Source organism: Halichoeres trimaculatus, unplaced genomic scaffold (genome assembly GCF_033239565.1).
Source record: "Halichoeres trimaculatus isolate MK-OKI-2021-1 unplaced genomic scaffold, fHalTri1.1 fHalTri1_scaffold_1, whole genome shotgun sequence".
Taxonomy (NCBI): domain Eukaryota; kingdom Metazoa; phylum Chordata; class Actinopteri; order Labriformes; family Labridae; genus Halichoeres; species Halichoeres trimaculatus.
The window spans coordinates 31,628,986-31,650,268 of NW_027437179.1; the positions used below are offsets into that span (position 1 = coordinate 31,628,986).

At 38.7% G+C, this 21,283-nt stretch overlaps 1 protein-coding gene across 2 annotated transcripts in view; it reads right to left on the reverse strand.

Moving 5' to 3' along the window:
* Positions 1–145: 145 nt before the first annotated feature.
* LOC141798492 (A-type voltage-gated potassium channel KCND3-like) overlaps positions 146–21,283 on the reverse strand; it is a 182,265-nt gene continuing 161,127 nt past the window's right edge. For both annotated transcript variants that reach the window (XM_074680483.1, XM_074680482.1), the window contains 4 exons: positions 10,840–10,941; positions 6,608–6,700; positions 5,404–5,663; positions 146–3,585 (listed from right to left, as the gene is read on the reverse strand). In XM_074680483.1, coding sequence (XP_074536584.1) covers positions 3,345–3,585; positions 5,404–5,663; positions 6,608–6,700; positions 10,840–10,941 — 696 coding nt within the window. In that variant the 3' untranslated portion in view covers positions 146–3,344. The remainder of the gene's footprint in view (positions 3,586–5,403; positions 5,664–6,607; positions 6,701–10,839; positions 10,942–21,283) is intronic.

The window sequence follows — 21,283 nt, forward strand, 5'->3', positions numbered from 1 at the left end:
CCAAACCTGGGCTGGGCATTTTAAACTGTGGCCTAAAAACAAACTTATAAGCAAGTAAGAAAAGACAAGAAGTAACTTAACACGTGATTGCTGTGGCAGAATTTAATTTCCTGACACTTAGTTGTTATAACAAACAAACTGACAGGATAAACACAGCAAACAGACAGAAAAGCTCTGTTCAAAAGGCTCAAAAGATAAGAAACAACACAAACAGCAATGCCAAGACTTTTAAAAAAGTGACCCCCACAATGCCTTTTTAAGTCAAGTCCATCATGTGATAGCAAGTGATCACTGTATAGTAATCACGTTGGTGTGAGGGGAGTGCTTTGTGGTTTAAACGCATGACGGTGGTCTGTGATACTGCAAAAAGCCCTAATATGTATTTACTGCATTAGTGGAAACCAAGATCCAAACATGAACACCACAATCAAGAGGACATTCATTATTTTCAGTGCTAGCAGTGAAAAGTAAAGTTATCTAAAGGGGTCATAGATTTCAATAGAGCAGCATAAAGAACATGGAAAGATACAGAAATGCAAATTTTTACCAATACAGCAAAAATAATTTCACGTTGTACTTCATGATCGATAAAACATCAAATGTCAAATGAGGGTCCACTTCAAGGAAACAAACAAAAGGACAAAAAACACATCATATCACACAAATAAACAATTAGTCACTTGGCAAATCATCGAACACTATCCAAGACACCATCTTTAAATGAGCAACACTGGCAGCAGGCAGGTACATCAGTGACAGTCGTGCAGGAGCAAGGCCTCTAAACCAGAGCTGTGGCCATCCTTTTGTCAGATGACTCTCTGCTGCCATCTTGTGACTGTCTTTGACTTTATTTAGAGGATAGTGTAATGAGTGAGTGTCAGCCACGATAAAACAATGATCTGAACAGACAGGAGGCATTCCATGAGTGCTAATATACAGTACAGCAGCACTTTTAACTGTCTGTATCAATGCCTCTTTGTTTTGAATATAGCTAATTAACAGTACAGCTGGAGGTCTCTGTCCCACTTCACCCATCACAGAAGCTACAAAAGTAGTTGCAGATAGATTTAACAAAGATTGGATTGAAATAAAGAGATAAAACTACATGATACACAGTAGATGATTTGCTTTAGTGCACAGACGGTATCTTAAACTGTGGATGCCATGAGTGTTCACGGATTACAAAGCCAAAAGATTTAGAGCTCCCCCTTCTGACTGGCTGCAGTGTACTTCAAGACTTCACCAGATCCTATTCTGATTTGTTTCCGCTGATCTGACCATAACTCAGAGTGTTAAACCCTAAAAATTAACTAGATGTTTTATTAATGTTGTCTCAGTGCCTGACCTCCTGTTCTTCTCATACCGCTATGTGATAAGTGATGCATCATTGTACCAACACCCGGAAAAAAATAGAAGTCTGGTATATCTTTTGGGGCGGTCTCTGGATCATAGGATCTGAAACAGCACTCAAACATTGACACATTGTCTAGATTTCAAACCTATCAGCTGTGGTGCTGTAATAGAGTGGAGATGTACCAGACATGGATCTGGTGGAATTTACAGATAGACAGATAGAAGTAAGGACAAAATCATAAAATAAAAAACAAATGCCAAACAAATATATCTTAAATGTGTTTTTGTCATTATAGCCAGCTCTTATCATGCTGATTTATGCCCGAGTGCCAATTTTCTGAGAAGACAGTTTGATTTTGACATCTGATGTTACAATCTGTTGACACATGTTGGCACCTGCAGCATTCTGTAGTAAAATAGAGAAGAAACAGTAAGACGAACAAGCTCTTACACATGACTCATTGAACTTTTCAAAGCCGTGAGTGTCTGCTTCAGTCAAACACAATAACCTGTTCTGCGTTGCACTGCATGGTGCAGCATGATCAGCATGTGTGCATGGTCTGAATACCATTTTAATTTTGCACATCTAACTCTTTTTCATTTCATTTTTAAACTTAACTCAGCTTTTCTGGATGTTTGTAGTTTCAGTAACTTTTGAAAACAAGTTTTCCTCACTTCTGTGATGGTCTATGAAGTTGATTAATAAGAGAGTGGTGACAAAAGGCCTAACCAGGCTTATGACAAATTCACACATCAGTATTTTCTTCAATTTCCTTCTCAGCAGGCAACACATGAAGTCCACAGACAAACAACAACAACAACAAAAAAATAAAACACATCTGTAAAAAGAGGATCTTATACTCACATGTTTAAAACATGGTGGAATACTTTATAGTGCCTTCATTTTTCAACAAGTCCAATGAAAAAGCCAAATCCCCATTCTCTCCATACAGACTTCCCTTTAAAAACTTTTTTATAGAGCTACAAAAGTGCTCTGAGAGTCAACTGTACTTTCTAAAAAATATTCATCCATGACACAAAATAATCCCAAGCAGCTGCATCATTTCATCCCATCTTAGTCACATTTTTTATCAGCTACACTACCTAGGTGCTTCAAGATATCATGGATCATATTTTAAAAATTAATAGAGTTTCTGGCGTTTGTGTCTTCATCAGGAACACGTGGGCTTAACGTCGGCTCAGGCGAGTTACTGGTTTGTCACAGTATAAAAACAAATGAACTTGTGATAAAGTGTCAGTTTTATGTCTTATCAGAATTGTAGAAATGAAGCAAATAAAATGCACATCTTAAGTCTTTGACAAAATGGACCAACATAACAAGAAATCATAAACATGAACATTACAGTTCAAACGTTAGATTCTGACATTTGCATCATCAGGTGTCATAACCAATCACATGATGCCGTAAAGAAAAGTATTCCTTTTTTTAAACTTCCTGAAATTACTTCAGACAAACAACACACAACATAAACAAGACCAAACAAATTCAAGTAAAAACAGCCAACACATTGCTCCATCTTACGTCAAACACATTTCGAGTCGATAAAATATCTTTTTCACTATTTCACTGCGAGTCCGCTTTAAATTGACTGTAAATTTGTGCTGTGTGGACCAATAGCTCACTGTCTTTCATTCTCTGCTGCAGCGCTGGCTGTCGAACATCTTTACTGCTGTCAGGAACTATTAGATGCAACATTTCTGTCTATATCTACAGTGCGAACACAACATGACGAGTGTGTGATTCCTGGTTCACATATCTACAGTCCTCTACCCCAGAAAAGTCTCCACATCAGCCGTCTTTTCTCAAACACCCACTGGTGACTCCTCACGGGATCAGCCCTCCTCCTGTCGACCCTGAGAGACGGGACAGGGTGCTGCCATGAAGGTAGTGCGACCTCTTCTTATTCTTCTCTTCCTTTTCCTCTTCTTTCTCTTCCTGCTGAGCTGAATTACACGTGACACACAGGAAGTCACAGAGCGGACACTTTGACGATGTTAACCCCAGTGGAGCTTGTTGTGGTCTGGATGCTGGGTGTTGCAGGGAGAGCTGGGGGTGGAGGCGGTCTCCTCTGTGGGGGCCCGTGGAGGCCGTCACCATCAGGGGTCAATGCTGGGGGTGTCGGGAGGCTGATAATGGCCGTGGTGATTCTGCCGCCTCCTTTGCAGTTGATCCTACCGCTGTTATCAGTTTTCAGGTTGAGGTTAGAGCGACTACAGGAAAGAGAGAAAAAGTGTCAGGGAGCATTTTTATGTTGTAGCCGACACCTTCCAAGTATATGTGCAGGGTCAGGGGAAATGGCAGCTGTAAGTCCAAACCTAAGTAATGGGCTTCACAAAGAGTGTTTGAGATAAAATTGTATCAGAATTTCTTTTTCATTCAAGAAAGAATGCATCACTATTGTATTATTTGATGATTTTTTGCCTGTTGCTTTTAGTTAAAGATTTATTGATAAATTAAGTGTTAGAATGATTATCTATTTTCATTTATTCAGGTTGACACCACTTAATCAATAACTATGACTTATTTGAAATAACAGGTAGAATGTAATTTGGTACTTTGGTACTAATCTCTAAGTTGTAGAGCAATAGAAATGTTTCTCACGTCTGATTGTTGTGGTGATTTGAAGATATCATTTGTCTGTCTTGTATTCAAGTCCTGTTTTTTTCTGAAAAGTTTCGTTTTCATTACTTATACAAGGTTAAAAACGAGGCTTTACGTAAGGTTTAACGATGATTGACAGCTGCCGTTCTTGTGTATTTTTTCCAGGGATTGTAAAACATGTCCGGAGGTAGAGTCAAGAAGTGATTAGACTCTCAAAAGAAAAAAAATATATATCATTTTTGTCACGCAGCTCCGCTCAGATTCTCCCAGAATCCCTCATCGTCTGCAGACTCTGGCTGCAATTGCTACCAATGGCTGCGCCTGGGACGGCGGTATTTTGGCTTCAAAACCATACAATGATAAATGGCGGAGCCACCCTGTCCACTCTATATACAGTCTATGGTTGTACATGGTTGCTAGATCGACTCCTACTGGCTGTTTTAGGTACTGCCTACTAGGGCTGCACGATTATCGCAATCGCAAACGCAATGACAGCACATGCAATTACGTAATCGCACAAGAGGTTATCGCAATCGCAATCGCAATCGCAATCGCAATCGCAATCGCAATGTCAGCACATGCGATTCAGATTTTTCTCCATGGTAACCAAGCAAGTCTGTAGACTCATCATGACACAGCTTTTTTTTATTAAATCGCAAGCACAATCACAATCACAATATTGTCCACCTAATCGCAAATCGCACCTTTTCCCCAAATCGTGCAGCACTACTGCCTACTTTTATTTATTTTTTTTCAGGCTCCATTTACTCACTAGTAGAACACTACAAAAACAGTCTTTGCAACACAAAAACCTCTAATCAGTTTTACCCTACTTTACAACATCTCAGCAGTGTGGAAGATAGGGCTTACAGAATTATTAATATCATTTAAATTACATATTTAAACTCTCTTTTATGGACTTGCTTTTATGTGAAATCCCCCTCTTATTGCCTTTATTATATTTTGCTTTTTCATTCCATCCTACCTCTATTACTTGCTTTATCTCCCCTTTTTTACGGCTTTTACTCTTGTATTTCTATTGGTTACTTTGTTTTATTACCTTTATCAGCATATATTGCTTTATTCCTTTGTGATGTCTTTACCTCTTGTTATAGCTGAAAGTCTTTGACTGCTTTAATCTTCATTGATTATTCTATCTCTCCTTATTGCTTTCATTTCACCTAACCGTTCTTACTCTTCTTTTATGGCTTTATTCCTCCTATTCCTTGAACATTTTTTCTACTGCTTCTTACTTCCTTTGTCCCTTTTGTTTTGGTACAGGTTTTATTATTTTATATTGGTTAAATATTTGGCAATCTGGTGCAAACAACAATATTTGCAGAAAGAAAATCAAGCCCTTTGGCAAAGATAGTCTGACTCTTTTAAAAGGTTTACCAATCTGTTTCCTCTCTGCTCTGTATCTTTACCTGGGGATGTGTGACGGCGGGTCTCTACACTGTATGTGCAGAGCGCTGAGCTCCTGCAGGGGGCTCTGGTGTGTCGGTACAGGGTGGGTGGAAGGCGGGCTGGCGTTGGGCAGAGGACTGTTTCTCTTTACTCTGCAGCCGCAGCAGGTTCCTGCAGAGCTTTCATGGCTGGCTATAGAGGGACTGCGTGATGTGTATGTTTGTAGAGCCGTTTCTAAACAGTTCTGCTCGTACATCTGCTCATCCACAAACTCGTGAGCCTGTAGTTAAGAAAGAGAAAAGGGTGTAAATACACACAGTGTGTAAAGAGGCATGTTGGGAAAGAAGAGCAGCTTGTGGAATGATTCACTTATAGTTTTCTTTCCTGCAAAACAGAGAACATACCAGGAGAGTTCCTGTCTGTGTGATCACCATTGTATGAAATTATTACCACTAAGATTTTGTATACAGTCCAGAGGTCTTATGGTGTCATCTCATGAGTGTGTTAGGATGATTGCAGTGTTAAAAATCAGTCGTATCTGTCATTGTGTGTTGCTGCTGTTTTTTACTGAAAGATTGCCATCCAATTTCATCGTACTTGCCTCTTTAGAAAAACAATCAATGACACCACTGAGTCTATGTTTGTGAGTTATACTGTCCACCATAATGACTAACAACATCAGATGTGTGTGTGAAATGAGCTTTTTCATCCTAGGAAGTAGAAATAATTTTAATAATGCAGAGAAAAGAACTTCCTAGACTCAGTGAAGGTGTTATTTTGAGGCTTTCTTCTAAACCAGACTACAGTGGTCATAGATTGAATGAAAAACTTCAAGCACCCTGAAAAAAAAAGCATCTCATTCCTTAGAGAAAACCTTTGAGAGATTAAGCATCATGTCGACTTCTTGGCTTTCTTCTTTTTTTAGTGAGTCATTAACAATAATGATGCATCATGAAACATATTTAAAAACCGTCTACAGTGATTATAAGCAATAAAAACAGAAAATTCTGCATAATAAGAATTTTTTGTGCTCTGAAAAACAAGAAACACTTCTGATGGCTGCATGCCAGCACCTTGAGTCCTGAAGTGCACGCTGTGTTCACTGCTGGCACAAAATTTGATCAACATGAGAATTCTTAATTAAGAATAAACAAACCTTTTTCTTTCTTTTCTATGAGTCAACAAAGCCATAAACAAAGAATAAAAGTATTAAAGTGTACTCACTGTTGTTTTTTCCAGACAGTGCAGTAGGTGGTGGTGTTGGATCTCAATCACAGAGGTGCACTTAGACTGCTTCTGCTCGCCCTGGTCTTTATCCTTATTGAACAACACGCACATGCAAAACATAAAGGAGACATTCAAACGCACAGAAAAAATAAATGTTGATGAATTAAATCATTAGCATTTCCTTTTTACTCTTTTCAGCTGTGTGGTGTGTTGCTGGGATGAGTCTGAATTGAAACTTTGTCATATTGTATGAAACTCCTTTATTATGCTTGATGCAAATTTGGAGCCAAAATATTTTGCTTTGCGCCAGCTGCTTTGAAATTACTATTTTTAGCTGTTTGGTTGCACAGTGGATTATATTTCTGCTTGGTATGGAGCCTTGAGTCTGCTTTGGCAAGTGATTTGTTCATAATTAACTTTCTCCATTGTGCACTTTTATGCTAATTTTTCCTGTCAGTGCCTTTGTTTTGTTTCCTTGAGTATAAAGGCTGCTAAAAAACGACCTTTTCATTTTATCCAACTGATAAAATATGCATTTTAAAACAGATTTTGCCAGCTCTTATATTTAATTATCTAAGTAGGTACCACTGAGTGTTGTGTGAAGCTCCAGGCAGCAGAACAGTTATTGACGCATGGAGCTTCAGTAAAAAAGGAAGAACAGAAGAGTTCACAAAAACAGAGACAGAAACTTATGCAGCCATTTTTTTTTCTGGGTTTTTCTCCAAGCGGGACTTAGTTTCAAAGCTCAGGCTCCAATATAGCTTAGTCTCACAGCAGTCACGAGTGCCAAAAAACATGAAAAACTGAAAACAAATTAATTCTCTCCCCACAGCGCGCATTGTTACTCAGAGGATTTGGGTGGGTGGCGATCCAGCCCAAGGACTCTCATTCAGATTCCAGACACATGAACAATACAGCGACGTGGGCATGACAACACCACGCCTCCTGATGTCTCTATGTGTGGATTTGCCCGGAGAGAAAGGTCCTGACAGAAGCTTTGTACAACTACAGGCTGAGAACTTAACTTCAAAGCTGTTTTTGATTAATTTGGTACGAAGTATAAACCTGATAACATTTTCATTACCTTAATCACTCTATAATTTGTGCAAATGACGTGTAAAGCAGTGGGTGATAATAGTTATTTGCAATTTTGACAAATTGTCCTTAAGAAGTGGAGAAACGACTTATCTGAAGTTTTAGAGTCATACTGTGGACTTAATCACCTGATGGGACTGATATTTCTATCAGGGATCATTATCTTAGATTACACTGTCTTTATCTTAATTTTAACTTTATTTGACTTCAAAACTGCACAAAAACACATTTTTTCCTGGTTTAGGTACATTTATGAACGTAAATATAAGGTAAATTGAACTGTCTAAAAGCAAATGGCTAAATTGATCATTTCTGTAAAAACTTTACAGTAATTTCTGAAGTGTTTGCTATTACAGATGGCATCATGTTGTAACATCTCTGAGTCAATATCAGACATCTTATTGTAAAAAATTGTGTCTAGGTTGATCGAACCTTTGGGCACTGCACTCTTAAGAGCAATGCTACAATTCAACAAGCAGGACTGTTTTGTTTATGATGGATTTTGAGGTCTGGGTCCAGGCTGAGAAAAGTCCACCATGGTAAATGGACCATGTGTACACTATATAGATCCAGCTCTGGACTTCTGACCACTTGAAACTATTTTGATGTTGGGTTCCCTAACTCACACATGGATGGCAGAGGGGGCAATGTAAAGTGCCCATCTGTATTAACTAATCATATCCACACCACTAGAGGCAGTTTTGGGTTCAACACCTCACTCAGGGACACTTTGTGGACAGCAGGACCTGGTATTGAACCTCCAACCTTTTGATTGCACTGCAAAAAGAAAACCAAAACTGTAATCTTATCAAGTGTTTTTGTCTTACTTTAAGTAAAACCTGTCCTGTTATACTCAACATGAGCCACATTCAACTCATCAGTCCAGAAAAATGTCTTATTTCAAGTTGTTTAAAGACAAAAATGAGGTCCGAATTGCTTGTGACAACCAAAAATATCTGGCAATGAAACAAGAAAATTTGCTTGAAAATTTGCTTGAAACCAGAATAATCTCCTAATTCGAGTAATTTTTCTCTTGTTCCATTGGCAGATTTTTTTAACTTGTTACAAGCAATTAAAAGCTCATTTTTGTCTTTAAATAATATTTTTTTTCTGGACTGGTCAGGTGAATGTGCCTCATATTAAGTCTAAAAAAATGTTTTCTACTGAAAATTACACAAACTCACTTGATAAGATATCTCATGATAAGATATCTCATGAGTCCAAATCAGATGAAATCTTGTCAATTTGAAGAAACAAAAACGGAATAAATCCCAACTAAAGTGTTATGACTGCCAGGTCTCATAAAGTCTGATGGGGTAATCCATAACTAGCATGTGACCTGAGGAACTAATAAAGAGAAGTCAAAAATGAGAAAAAGCCTTCAGGGAAAACTGTATATGACCAGCAGAGCAGAACTTTTAATCTAACCACAGGCTGTGGGGGGAACCAGTCATTTTGTCATGTCTCTTCTCTCTCTTTAACCCTCAGACTCATACTGCTGTACTGACTGACTGACAGCACTGACACCGCTGTAATTTGATGCGGCAGGACTCTGGCAGCCTCATCACACACACACGCAGGAAGATCGGGGTCGCTCAGCGCTCACAGATGGCATTTATATGATAATTCTAACCACTTCCAGACACCCATGAGCCTTCACGCTGGACTCGATTAGATCCAAATGGATTTTAGTAACTATCCACAAGGAAGGGAGTGTGTCGCTGAGCTCTGGAGTGATGCGTTGGACGGGAAGGATGTGGGCAATTTGCTCATGCATCACCAAACACATTTTCCATGGTGGTGACAAATTTAAATAATGAGGCGAGTGAAGAGTAAAGGAGAATCGTGGTGGGAGACGGGCGCTTCAAATGTTTGTTTACTTGCCGAGAGTTGGATAAGAGGATCAATACCTCATCTCTGTTTATAAAGTACAGTGCACAAATAGAGCCAGGAGGTAATTAGCTTAGCTTGGCATAACAAAGTGAAAGTAGGGAAAAGTCTAGCTTGTCCCTGTTAATCTCTAGAGTCCAACTCAGGCCTGATCATCTTAATGAAAAGTCTCTGGTGGTTAAAGGAGCAGAAGGTCTGCTTCCTTCGGCTGTGTGACTGTTTCATGTGCTTTTTAATTAACCTACGCAACCTTAGGAGCAAGCTGCAGAAGAAAAATGAGCATTTAGGAGCCAAAGAGCCAAATTTCCTCCCAGGGGTTAGGAGAGATCAAACAAGGAGCTGAATGCAAAGTTAATGTTACACCTAAATCTTGCATGGGGACACAAATCTTACAAATGCAGCTCTATGCTAACAGGCTAACTAGCTCACTACTTTCAATCAGCTGTGTTTTGAATACGACTTGTTTTAACCACCTGGATGCCAAATAAGATAATTTATCCCACATTTTAGGTATGTAGATGAGGCAAACAAGAACTCTGTTGTCTGTAGTTAGAAAGAGGAGAAATGAATGAATGTTAAATACTTCTAGGAAAGAGTCTGGGAGATTTTGGATTTAAGTGTCCTCTGCAGAAGCATTGTACAGATTTGAAGTTTGCTCTGAAGTAGTCCGTTTCATGTACTAAACATCTAATTATCACCATGAAGCGAGTAAAGTAAAAAACAACCCCTCTTGTCTGACTTTGCCAGTTTTGCAGAGAAGGATTAAATCAAGTTTCAGGCTGAAAGACGACTAAGGAAAGTGCTTAGTGTGATTACAGCGATAACGCCCTCATGGAGGATTATTGTCATAACTCTTCTGCTATCACCTCTGAACTGTAAACCCCAAAGACTGCAATGAATCCAACTTCTGCTGCACTTTCACAGCCTCCAGATGACTTCCAAATTGTCCTTTGCTTAATTATGCCTGTAATTGTTCGTCATTTTGTGTGTGTGTGTCTGTGTGTGTGTGTTTGTGCCTGTACAGTGGGTGTGAAGTTGCTGCTTCCAAGCTATTGAGTCGCAGTGAGCTGAAATAATTAGTTGAAGGGTGTTTGACAGGGAACAATATGATTAATCTCTCACTGAAACACAATCTGCCTGCGTTCTTAATGAACACATTTTAAAAAATGACTTCCCAGGATTCATCTCGCCCACTTTGCTGTCAGTTGGTCTCAGTTTTCAGGGGGGTCAGAGGTAGTCCTCACCGTCAGCTCCAGCAGTTCGTTGATCAATCCGTTGCGTTTGCTCTGGATGAAGGCGTTGGCGCTGCCAGACTTGGATATTCTTATCCTGGCCAGTCTGGCTTTCTGGACGTGGGAGGAAGAAGAGGTCACAGCGTCAGACAGGGTGGGTGGGAGGTCAGTGAAGATGACTAATGCCGTCTTTAATGGTGAGTGTCTGCCAACTCATCCCTCAAACTCTGTACTTACTATCAGAGCTACTACTGAACAACTTTTACACACTCAGATTCACATGAAGTCTTTTAGTAAGTACATAAACAAAAAAGCCTTATTTGTCTGGTTTATAAAAACACCAAGTTGAAAAATATGGCCAAAAATATTTGGACAGCCAACAATTACACAAGTAATCATTGGCAGATAAACAAATATCTTAATGACAAAATGTGCCATGCTTTCCAAGGCTTTAAACATGGATATAAAGTAACAATGCTGGATGTCCAAGATAAATGTGTGCAGATTTTCTAACAGTTACACATTCATATGTTGTGAAGCCCCTGAATCTGGCTCTAAATAGTCAATTCTAAAAATAGTACAAGATCTGAACAAAACTTGCTGAAACGGGAATCCCCTAACTGGTTCATGACAAGTTGGAGGGGCAAGAAACACCAGGGTCTGCATGCAGTTCTGTCCCTGAGGGCTGGCCAATCAGAGTGAAGGGGGTTTGTGGAGGGGGGAGTATTAAAGAGACAGCATCTGTAACAAACAGGAGCTGAAATAAAGGTTTTCTAAAACGCCAGTGGGAGAAAAATAAATATTTTTTGAGCTGTTAAGCTGCTATGAGGGTACCACAAAGACCGTATCAAGACAAAACATAGACAATACCCCCTCTTTAAGGAACAAAATTGCGCACTGCTGTGTTGTGAAAGCTGATTAGCAGTCACTTCTCGCAACTCCCAGGAAAGCATCAGAAAAAATTAATTCTGACCTCTATCAAACAATACATTGTTCTCAAAGTTAAAAACTATTAATAACATATACAGAGGCTGAACATGAATCTAAAGTGAACAGTCATTTGGCAATTGTGGCGTCATTTTTTTAAAGGGTTAGAGAGCTGGAGCAAAATCAGACTCATTGGTGAACAGTTCTCTTTCATGACCAGCTAGATTGAGAAAGAGAAACAGAAAGGATAGACTTTGTCAAAGTATACTATATTTATTACTCTTTTGTGAACACTTGGCATGAACAAACCAAAAGGATCTGGCCAGAAGCAGCGAAACAGACAGAAACACAGTCTGTTGCCAGCAAAAAGAACAAGATGACCTTTACAGTTCAGCAGTACAGAATTCTTTGTCCATCATTAGTGACAGAAAAACTCTCCTCCATAGCATGTTTGAGTTGCTTTCCTTAGAGCAAAGCTATGGACTGTTTCTTAACTACAAAATAACCTGTTTGGGATGTATTACTCACAGTGAAATACATCCAAGGGACAAACAAAACTTATCTTTGAGATATGCACTGTGAATATATGCAAAATGTTAAACCATTTTTGTGACGTGATGAGATTTCTGCTGTGTTATTGCAGCTTATGAGTCAGTAGATGACTTTATGGCCACCACTGGGGCTTTAAAGCTGTTATATAAATAAGTTTATGCTTTTCCAATTTGAGGATTTGCTGTTGTTTTATTTTATGTCTAAAGGGAGTGAGTATCTTTTGGTGTTAGATTGTTTGTTTGATGAAAAAAAAGATGTTTTAAGACACCCAAGACAGACTTTCCCAACAATTTTCAGACATTTCCAAGAGTAAAGAAAAAACTGACTAAAGACAAAAGTAATGAAGAAAAAGTTGAGCAAACATTTGCTGCTGAAATACTTGTGTCTGTACTTAGTATAAAACAGACTTACAGCAGGAAGTCACTGCCACAACACTCTGTAATAGTTAAGGAACCAAGGACGATTCCTGGAGGGGTCTTCCAGTTAACCTCGGTCCACTTCTAGATGTGCTAGGGCCCAGAAAAGTATTTCTGGGATTTTGAGTCCTTGCATTATTTCCAGAGGGGCCACAGACTGTGATATCAGTTATCTGCCTTGTTCTTTTTGTACAGTGATTTCTCTGGATTATATTGATTTTTAATGATACTAAGTCTCATTGTTCAGGAGACCCTCAAAACCTTTGCTGTTTTGCACCAAGGAAAATTGTCTTAGAATTGGAACTACTGTTTCCATCAGTCTCTCACAGTGTGGTGACTCTCTTCAGAAATAAACTTCCAAGACCTTCTTCCAAATTCATGTTACCAGTTGGGATTCCTCCAAGTGTTCTGAATTTTTTTTGTTGAACACAACTTTTTTGTTGTACCTGCCCCAAATTTAAAATTAGCATATTTTTTGATGAATTTTACATTTCAGTTTCAGTATGTGATTTGTTGTAGTTAGACATGTTTTTCCACTCGTAGACTTTGTATCATTCACAAGTCACTCACTTCTATCTGTATAAACACCTTACTCAGCGCCTCGACTTCTACTGGGGAATTGACGGAGTACTTTTGCAATTTTATCATCCTTGGTACAAAAATAACAGAAAAATCACCTTGTATTAAACTTTTTACATCATCTCTTTCAATCTTTCTCTCTGTGCCACACTTCATCATACAGTCTGTCTCTGATGAGGTGTGGCAGACAGATAAATTTGATAACTCTTCAATGAATAAATGTGATAACGTAATATAGCGCGACAGATAGGAAATGAGAGAGTGATTGTTTTGGGAATTTCTTCAAATGAAAAGATATTTTAGGACGGCTCCCTGCGATATACAGCTGCCTTAAGTGCTCCTGGACTTGTAAGCTGAGAGATTTCTTTAACCTTGTCCTTCTGCTCTCTGCCTGATAAACGCATCAGAGAAACAGCAGAGAGGCAGAGCAATAACTGCTTCCCAGACGTGAATCAAAAATAATGGAATTAGTTTTGATGCTTCCGAAATTGTCCATCAGACGCCAGAAACCTGTGAAGGAGTGAAGAATGTTGAAGACTGAGATGTAATAATGACAGTGTGTGTGCGTGCAGTATATCAAATGAAGAGACAGAAGAAAAAAAAACACATCGACTCCTTCTTTTTTTGTAGCTTTAGTCAAAGAGTGAATGAATCTGAAAGAGGATGCGCTGTCGAGCACAGGCTGCTTTTCTTATTGATCAAAAGCTCGACTTGACACAAGAAAAGAAAAAATATGAAAGAATATCTTAGTCTGATCCTTCTTTGAGTGCAAGAACGCTGCAATTGGTTGCACTGGTGTGTTGATGAGTATTTTATCTTTGTGACGCTCTGTTGAGCCCAGACTGTTTGTCTGAGGAAGCTTTACGCCAAACTGATGAAATCCTGAGGCCAGAGGTGGAAGTACAATTTGGTCAAGTCTTGAGACACAAATTTGAAAGTCTAATGGAGAGTCAAGTCGGGGTCCATTTCATCATCAGTCAAAATTCAGAGGCCAGTGTTTGTTCTATACTTCCTTTTGTTGAAAGCCACATTAAAAAAGCAACAAATGGTTTGTTGTTTTCCAAAAGATAATTTATTCCAAGATGATATATTTTTGTCTTGAAGGCATATTCTTATGGTTTTGTGTCATGATTTCATAAAGCTGGGGGAAATGATAAATTGAAAACAGATTGGTGAGAATGTGTCGAGCAGAAGCTTCATCAGGAAGTAAACAACTGTTGAAGGCTTGATGCTAAAACATGGTTGTTTTTCAGATCTGACTGACAATGTCGTAATAAGAAGTACAATTTTATTTTTCCAAAAAGAAAACAAAAAATCTTTAAGTTTTTCTTGTTTTACTGCGATCTCTATCCAAAGAGCATGCCAGACATACACCCTGATTCTACATATGTTTGAGTCAGGTAGTGTTACTCCCTAACTAGCGCATACTTTGCCAACTTTGGCCCCCAGTATAGGTTAAGTTCTTATGGTTTGAAGGAATATCCACCATATGTTCACCCTGATGCAACTAAAATTTGTAAGAGATAAGGTGGATTGGATTGGCAGCATCCCCCTACTTGCTCAGTGATGCCTCCCTGACGTCTCCTGTCTGTTTCTGAAAATGGAAAATGAAGCAAATCGGGAATCGTGGCCATACTGGAAGTGGCAAGGGCTTCACATACAGCTATAGGGCGCCCGTCAGTCACGTGACCTGAGCTGTGCCTCCAATTGGGCAAGATGCCAATCTTAATATCCTCTAAACCACTGAGTTAGAACCCCCTCCTGTACAGTGTGTGCTGATTGTTAACTTATCAATTCAGGCAGGAAACGTTTTTTGAACCAGGCTGTGAACAGGTTCATTTCTGCTTTGAAAACAGCTTTTTTTTGGCTTGGTGTATATGTGACTTCTGGAGCCAGCCTCAAGTGGGCACTTGAGAAACAGCAGATTTTAGCACTTTCACATCCTCATATTCTTAGGGGCCTTTTACACGACAACGTTAGGGTGCAACGCAAAAGTTTTGTTGCGTTTTAGCCTTGCGTTTACATGGAAACGGCTGACCTAAAACGCAAACTTTTGAAAACGGCCTCCAGAGTGGGATTTTTCTGAAACGCTGCGGACACCGTTGCCGTGTAAACACTTTGGGTTTTCAGATTAAACGTTGTTGTGTAAACGGGGCCTAGGACTGGTGGTTGCCCCTTGGAAGTGGAACACTGAGTCAGTCTGGGGTTGGAGAAAACTGCAGTTTCTCAAGTGGCCACTTGAGGCTAACTACAAAAGTAAGCAAATCCACATCAAGCCTCATGTAAAAATACCAAACTTAACAGCAGCAATAAGCATTTTTGTGGTATGTTACAAAGGTATTCTTTTTATACCACAGCTGTATGGAGATGAACTTAAATCCGAGTCTTAAAATCAAATTATATCAAGGCTTATACAAAAAAAGGTATGTTAGCTTTGAGTGACAGCTGGAAGCAGCTGGCTATCTTAATATCAGCTTGGCTAATCCAGTCATAAATTCAACATCTAGTGTATCTTAAAGGGAGAAAAATAATGCAGCATGCTGTAAGTTTAGTATGCTGTAATGATGATTAAAGAAGTCTGTGTGGTAGAGTTTTCTTTGGTATCTAATCTAAAGACCTGGTTTTAGATTGTTAATGTTTTAGCACTAATTAGAAGATAACAGTATCTGCACTTAGACCTAACTTTTTAAATTCATTTGGTGTGCTTCATGCATTATTCATCAAGTATGTGGGGATACCAGAGAATAACACTATCAGGTGCTACACAAACTGATAGGTGAAATCAGGGTGACTTTTTTTCCCTTTGAGCAGAGAAAGTAGTCTCTGATTTGTAAGAGCTTCTTGGAAAATTCTTCTCCTCGCTCTTTCTTTATGCTCTTCTGTAACTGTTCATATCTTAAGGAAAGAACGCCCCCAAGCAGGCTTGCAATAACAGATGTAAAGTCCTTCTGCATAAACCTTAAGAAACACTTTGAGTCTTTCTCTCGGATGTCAGAAAAATACCAGAATACTAAAAGTTTTCAGGCAGATGATGAAGTATTTCAAGGCTGGAGAGGAACTGTAGATTACAGTCTGTTCCCAGCCACTCCTGATGGGCTTCTGTTGGACACTGTTAATGATGAATTCAAGAAATTTTAGTTTTTTTTTTTTTTTTTTAAGTTCTTGGTTGATAGGGCAAATCAGATCTGTGCGTTGCAACATAACCACCCACAGTCAGACAATCAGTCTGGAGCTTTTAACAGAGAAAAGACCTGTAAGTCTAGTGAACACTGAAACTACTGCATCCAGACTTTTCCTCTGACATCCTTCCTTTGGTTGTCAACTGCTGTTTCCTTACTTTCCTCTTTCTTTGTCATTCTCCTCTGAGTTCTCTTTCTTGGCAAACCTCCTCCTCTCTTTCCTCTCTTGCTCCCTTCGTCTTGTTTTGCCCTCACGTCTCCAGTCTTGCGTGCCTTTTTTTCCTCTCCTCTACAACCTGCCATGTCTAAGTGTGGCTGCACTTGACTTTGCCGTCCCATTACTGGTTCGACCTCGGTCCATTTACAGCCTTGACACTCTGACGGAGACTATGCTGCACCTTTGGGTTGTATGGGGATAAAAGAGAAATCAGTCTCCTTCTTCAGGGGAGCTTTTCTTTTGACCTATCAGGGAATGAGGCACATTAGTATAGGGGATGTCTCGAGCCCTCTGTGGGTGACTGAACATGAAGAGGAGACACTTAAATCTGCACTAAGGCCCACACACTCACTACATTAGTTAGCAGGGAATGACTATCATTAAATCCAATTTAGATTCTCCACTTTCTATTTTCTGGCTGTGGAGCTACAACGGGCATATGAGAAGACCTTTTTGTAGAGTCAAATCCCCAGATGACTGCATAATTGTAATGGGAGCCTGGAGCAGCCTGTTGTTAGAAAAGAATGAAGACAAATGAGAGCTGAAGAGGAAGAGAAAGCGAGTGGAGGCAGTGGGATAGAAGGAGACGAGAGAGACCATAGGAGCAGTTTAAAACACAACTTCTTCTTTCCTCCTTTCTTTTCTTTCTCTTCTATGACTTGTGCTGCAGCAGAAACTGAAGAGCATGAACGCTTCTTCTGTGCATTGCTGTCTCAGAGTTGCACAATGAATACCTTGTTAACTCTAACCTTTAATGGGTTGGAGCATTTAACAGACAAAAGCAAGAACAGAAGATTAGAGAATGCTCATCATAATGTGCCGTACTCTCTGTGCTTTATTACCATGTCAGAGAATGAGGGCTGTAAATAGCTGTAACCTCTCAGTGTATCAAAGATGTACCTTTCTGTCTGCTTCAATCATTATGTATTGTAAATGTACTTTTTTATTCTAAATTTGAACAAAGATGTGTAGTTTCAAAAAAAGATAAAACCCCCAGCTTACAACAATTTATGTTGACTTTCAACTTTAGGAGAAGTAGTGAAGAAAAAAACAACCAACCAGTCCCAATATGTTTCTTCTTAAAATAAACAGTGTTTAAATTTCAATTATTTTTCTGCTCTTATTAAAAACTTCCCGACCATATCGGCTCCAAAGTTGTTTTTCTATGGAGGGCAAAAAAATAATTCAGAAATTCAGCAATTGAAGCAGCTGTTATACCAAATTTAATGAAACCCCATTCACCAGAAGCACACCTGGTCTGCGATACAGCATAAAAAAAAGTAATCTTTTCTTTACTGATTGTAGATTCCTCTGGTCTTACATTAAATACAACCTGTTGTATGAGCCTTCATCATCTTTTTAGGAAAACTTTGTGTTGTTAAAAGCAGGCGCCTTTGTAGAGACAAACTTTCAGAAATGTGTCACCATCTTATATATAAATATATATATATATATATATATATATATACATTTGGGCTGTCATTTTAACGCGTTAATTAGATTAATTAATTACACCGCAAATTAATGCATCATAAAAATTAACACAGATTAATCTGGATCCCAAACCCGCGAGGTGTTCAAAGACGCACATATTTTCAAATGTCTAGCATTTACAAACCGTTTGTCCTACATGAAAAAAGTGGTGTTCTCGTCAGATTTTCAAATTTCCGATGGTCCCTGAATGTATCACATCTAGCAACATGCTTTGAACCGGGGGAAAAAGAGAGCGCTGTTAAAGGATAAGTTCGGTTTATACAGCTTTTACATTGTTTATAGAATGAAATAGAACAAAATACTCACCCAGAAGGCTTTCCTGATCCAAGCAGTGCTTCGGGGGATATTGAGATCCAAAATCGTGCAGCGGACATCCGCATAATGGGATCCATCGGGGCATAGACAGCGCCGCTCCTACAACTGCGCAGTACTCTCTGGAGCACTGACTCCTTTCTTTGAGGGGCAAGCGTAAACAAAGTCTTCGTCAGTTCAGAGGTCAGTACAGCCGCACAGCGCTGTCTGGAGTGACACAGACTGCAGCAGAGGACTATCTCGGAGCCGACCATGATGGAATATTGGTGAAAAACACGAGTTTTTGGACGATTAATGCCGTTTTAAGGAGCGGCGCTGTCTATGCCTCGATAGATCCTATCATACGGACGTCCGCTGCACGATTTTGGATCTAAATATCTCCCGAAGCACTGCTTGGATCAGGAAAACCTTCTTGGTGAGTATTTTGTTCTATTTCATTCTATAAACAATGTAAAAGCTGTATAAACCGAACTTATCCTTTAAGGGGACTGCCGTCCACATCTCATTTATTTACACGTCCTTTTTGAAAATCTACAGAAAATCAACCGTTTGCTCTAGCTCAATTCTGTAAAAAACAGGTAATTTTACACTCTCTACTGCATCAAACAAGCCCTGAATGATCGAAAAAGGTCTTGTTTTTAAATCTAAAGAATTCTTTGAAAATTTCCCTCCATCTTCCTGGTGTCATGTTTCAGCTTGGCGCTGCTCTGCACCAATGAGCAACAGTTTGTGTGTTCGGAGCATGTTAAACTGAGAATACTTCACTTTTTTTTGATCCAAGACTTGAAAAAAGTGTTTTGTACATAGTTCCTCACAGTTTTTAGCCTTTAGCCCTGGTTCTCCTGACCTCATAGAAGTATAGAAGTTCATATTGCAGTGAAAATTGAGTCCACATCGAGTAAAAATGTGAACAGAAGCAAAAACCGTCCTAAAAATCAAATCAGCTTATCTTAGGTGCAGGACTGTGTAGATTTTGTAAAGATAGAACCATAACACTTTTTACATTTGTTCCTTATGCCTCAGGGTACCTAAAAATGTGTTGTATATATTCCCACCTTATTTTTAAATGTCTTTTAATATAATTTTAATGTCCTGGAATTCAAATTCTGTATTTTGGGACCTTAAGCAGATATGAGATTAAAATGCGATTAATAAGATTAATTAATTACAAATCCTGTAATTAATTACATTATTTTTTTTAATGGCCTGACAGCACTATACATATATATATGTATATATATATATATATATATATATATATATATATATATATATATATATATATATATATATATATATATATATATATATACATATGTATATATGTATGTATATATGTATATATGTATATATGTATGTGTATATATATATATATATATATATATATATATATATATATATATATATAAACTCACTGCTATACCTTGCCAGATTCCAGCAGCAGACTCAAAACACTAAGCAACTATTCAGATACACTTCCGCCAGATCCTTGTCTGGTCCGTCTCCACTCTGGTTTGGCTCCCTCAACACCCACAGTGTTTTTCACTGCTGGACGTCTAGATTCATTTGAGGATTTCTCATGGTAATAACTGCATCAACAATTTTCTTATCCCAGAGATGAGCTTCTTCTTGTTTTTGTCATCTGACCTCTTATCCATGGTAGTTTTGGCTAACTGATACAAATTAAACATTAAGAAGAGGTCCTTGATGTGTCTAAAGACAACTAAGCATCTACATTTACGAGCAATAGGAAAAGTCTATTGGCAAAAAGATCCCATGGTGAAATATAAAACTCCATTAAAAAGTATAATATGACTAATCTAATGATACACTCCTTCCTTCATCTATTTACATAACCAATTAAGAGAACAATGGATGAGAGCTGTGTAAGTCTCTTACATAATAAACAAATTAGGCCAGTGTAGCTCTCAAAATACTTGTAAAATATATTTTATTTTAGGTCCCTAATGATTGCAGCAAAAAATCCTGCACTAAAATGAAATTTCTTTTTGGTTTTAATGTAATAGCTCAATAATGGTCTCTGAAATTAATTTCTCATTCAGAATGGGGTTAGGTATCCCACAGTTTCTCCTCTAATTAAAAGAAAGGGCTGTAGAAGAGAGCAGCTACTAACTTTACGATAACTTCATTAGGAAGGGCTTTACTAAAGAGTTTTTCTGTTCCACAGTGGTTTAAATCTGCTCAAAGTGAAGAAAGTTGATGTTTAATTTCACCTGTTGTCTGTAAGAAGAATGGAAAATGTGCCTTCAATTCCACATTTGGTGAGATAGGATGTCAACAGACCACTGTGCCTACTGTGCTACTTATCATAACAAACTTCAGGAAAACAAATACTTGGACATAAATATTACCATTCTAAACTGAAAGAAAATATATTTGACAAAAAAGTATTTAAAGTGGATTTTAATTTTATAGTTGGACCCATGTTCCATCAGTTCACTTGTAGAAGTTCAGGTTTTGACCTATACTGCAGCTAGTCAGTAGGGGGAGCTCTAAATCTTTTGGCTTCACAGTCAGTTGACACTTATGGTGATGGGCATAAGGGGCCTAGTGGTCTAGGTTGTGCCCCATGGGGTTTGCCCTGGAGTGGGTGGCCCAGGCTCAATCCAGCTGGTGGCTTGTTTCCCACATGTCACTCCCCACTCTCATCCCCATTCCTACTCTATCCACTGTCCTCTCCATGAAAAGCCCAAAGAACAAACAAATGAACAAACAGACAAACAAACAAACACGTATGGTGATGATTCGTCCACAGAGTC